The sequence below is a fragment of the Sitodiplosis mosellana genome, unplaced genomic scaffold, assembly GCF_009176505.1.
Source record: "Sitodiplosis mosellana isolate CC-2019 unplaced genomic scaffold, AAFC_SMos_1.0 Smas_scaffold_5399, whole genome shotgun sequence".
Taxonomy (NCBI): domain Eukaryota; kingdom Metazoa; phylum Arthropoda; class Insecta; order Diptera; family Cecidomyiidae; genus Sitodiplosis; species Sitodiplosis mosellana.
Genome location: NW_022600641.1, coordinates 1 through 3362, shown reverse-complemented (window position 1 = coordinate 3362; position 3362 = coordinate 1). Strand labels below are relative to the sequence as shown.

Below are 3362 nucleotides of genomic sequence, written 5' to 3'. Positions count from 1 at the left end.
AGGCTGCTGTAGCTCTCGAAGTGATCGCGTCAATGTGCTTTGTAAAGCTAAGCTTTTGGCCAATGATGACGTCGAGATCTTTGTGGTCCGAAACGCGCTTGAAGGTAAAATCACCGTATTTGTAATTAGTGTCGATGATGTCTTTCCTTTTTGTGGTGATTGTAAGGACGGCGCATTTGTCAAGGTTCAGGTGCAAAGAATTTGTCAAGGTTCAGGTGTAGCACTTCCGCATCCGCGCTCGAGTTGATGATTTTGGCAATTTTTACATCATCAGCGAACAAGGAAATGAACACGTCGTCCATTTCGTCCACTATGTCGTTGATGAACAGGAGAAATAGTGTTGGCCCGAGGTGACTACCCTGTGGTACGCCAGATGATACATTGAATTCGTTTGACTCGCTGCTCCCATACTTAACAAATTGTGTTCTGTTTGACAGGTATGATTCGATCCAAGCAAGAAGATTTTCTGGCAGGTTGAACGATCTGAGTTTCAGAATCAATCTCTTGTGGTTAACTCTGTCAAACGCTTTACTGAAGTCCGTGTAGAGAACGTCTACTTGCGCACCTGAATTTATGCCTCTCTGGGCATAGTAGGTAAATTCGGTGAGATTAGATGCAGTAGATCTGGATTTCATAAAGCCGTGTTGCTTTTTGGTGATTTTGTCCTGTACCAGGGACAGAAGTTTTACGTTCACCAAATGCTCGAAGAACTTCGCCACAGTTTGGAGCTTAGCTATGCAACGGTAGTTCTCTATTTTCGATCTGGCCCCCTTTTTGAAGATGGGTGATACACTCGAACGCTTCCATTTGTCAGGAAATTGGCCAGTTATCAATGATTCGTTGAAAATTTCGGTGAGTGGAGCCGCCAAATGACTCGCACAGTTTTTCAGTATCAACGGGTGCATACCATCCGGACCCGTACCTTTCTTGGTGTTCACGGCTTGTAGCTCTTCAAGCACAAAATTAATGTCGAGCTGGAAATCCTCAGTTTGCTGTGACTCTTCGGTGGGCGATTGTTGAATGCCTTGAGTCGTTGAGTCATCGTAGTTGCTACTGAAGAAGTTAGCGAATAGGTTGGCCTGTTCTGTTTCGCTTGCTGTGCGCACATCACCAAATTGCATGACTTTTGGTTTGTTGTCGGTGCTCTTCTTTGAATTGACATATTGCCAAAATCTCGATGCATCATGCTTGAGCGAGGATTTCATTTTGTCCACGTAAGCGTTGTACAGTTCCGTGTTGAGTTTGTCAAATTCGCGAGACGCCAAAATGTATTTCCATTCATAGTACGGTTTAAAGCCAGACCGTCTGAAGCGTTTCCATGCCTTATTTTTCCTATTTTTTAGTGTTATTAGGAATTTATTTTTCCATGGACATTTTTGTATCGACTTGACGATGTATGTAGGCACAAATTTGATAATTGCATCGTCCAAAATCTTATGCAGCAAGTTCACCTTCTCGATGATTGTCTTTCCATGGAACAACTCGGTAAAATTGACATTTGCCAGATGTGCATTCATGTCCCTGTAGTTGGCCCGTTTTAAGTTGAATGCTTTTGTTGTAATATTGGCTTCAGTCGTATTATTTCCATGCCACTCAAATGTAGCCATTATCGGTGGATGATGATCTTCCACTTCCGTCAGTGCGTTAGCCTCGTTAACACGCTCAATTGAAATGTTGGTAAAATCATTAGTAAAGAACAGGTCCAATAGTCGTTCTTTTGAATCATTACGTACATGATTTACCCGATGAACTCCCATGCTCATGAGTCCCTGGATGAAAGTGGCCGTGTATTCAGGTGCAAATTTAGTTGGAATCATAATGTTGTCGTCGTCGCTGTCAGTTGACCATTCCACATGTGGTAGATTAAAATCACCAACAAAGATAACAACATCTTCAGGATCGGTAGCGATTTTGTGCATAGCTGCTAAATGTGCATCGTAGATTGTTTGCAGTGAATTTGGTGGAATGTATGCACAGTAGATGTAGATGACGTGTGATTTAGTAGTAGCTTTCACACAAACGTATTCCAAATGGTCAGCACCGGCAATTTTAATCTCTTCACTGGCAAACTTTTCGTTTTTGGTTGCAATTAGTACACCGCCCCCACGTTGAAAAAGTCTATCCTTACGAAAAACAGAATATGAATCGTCAAAAAATTCAGCATCATAAATATCATTTCTGAGCCACGTTTCAGTTAATATTATCATATCGTGATCGCAGGAAGCAGTGGTACAAAAGAAGCGTTTGTGTTTGTTGCATATGCTACGACAGTTTTGGTAATAGATTGTACACAAAACGCAGTGTTCGTCCGATGTGCATGACTCTAGTTGCAACATCGGCGATGAAAATCGTGACGATTTCCTTCTTAGTGACCTGTGCAGCCGTTGTGCTGTCTCTTCACGACGGGTTGAGCCTGACGTTGAAGACAACAGCTCTTTTGGCACAAATTTGGCTGGTTGCGTTGGCGCCGACCCCTCTGTGGGCGCTGCAGTGGCCGTTTGTCGCAATGCCGGTTCGATGTAATCAGTGCCGGTTCCAACCGTTGAGTGTTTACTGTGCCACTGGAGTTTTTTGAATTTGGATGAGCGGGCTTTGCTTTCAAATTTTGTAGTTGCGGTCGAATTTGTTGGTTGTCATGAGTTTTGGGACGGTTTGACTTCACAGACTTGACCTGAAATTCGGTGGCTTTAATTTTCTTGGGCCAAATACCTGCCGCTATTACCTTGTCAAAGTGTTGGCGAGGAACATCGAGTTTGAATGACACGAATGACAACTCCATTTTGTTGTCTTTCTTCACGAGCTTGGTTATTTTGAAATCACTTGTCAATGGTCGGACGGTTTCAATGCTATTCAAGTGATTAATAATGTCGGCTGGCTCGGTTGTCGGTAGAAATTCAGTTAAATAAATCGAGCGCATCAATACAGTATCAACGGGCTTTGAATTTGCACCGTTTTGTCCACTGTTCCCGCTGGCATCAGGACGAAAAACCAATTTGCACAGCGGTGAAATGTCACTTTGCTCTTCATCTGGAGAGTTCAGTTCTTCCGAATCAAGTCTCGGTCGCTTGCTTTTATTCCGCCGTGAAATGTTTACATTTTGCAAGTTTCCAAGCGGTAAACCCGAGTTTGACACGTTGTCCGATATTTGTTGCTGAGTTTGAGTTGGTGATGGTGTTTCATCCATGGGCTCAGTACGTGAGTTTGCCGATTTATCGGTTTTGTCCGAGCTCACGGAGCTAATTTCGTCAGGATAAAGTTGTTTGAGCTGGTTTAATTTGGTCCATATTGGCTCCAGCATTGTCAGCAGCTCAGCGATTTGGCTTTTAACCTCACAGTTCGATGTACACATATTTACAGTCAGT

General features: G+C 43.1%; 1 protein-coding gene across 1 annotated transcript; it reads right to left on the bottom strand.

The window, feature by feature from the left end:
• Positions 1-2365: 2365 nt before the first annotated feature.
• LOC129572691 (uncharacterized) lies at positions 2366-3356 on the bottom strand. Its single transcript, XM_055452701.1, has one exon. The coding sequence runs from the start codon at positions 3347-3349 to the stop codon at positions 2366-2368; it is 984 nt and encodes a 327-aa protein (XP_055308676.1). The 5' UTR covers positions 3350-3356.
• Positions 3357-3362: the final 6 nt, after the last annotated feature.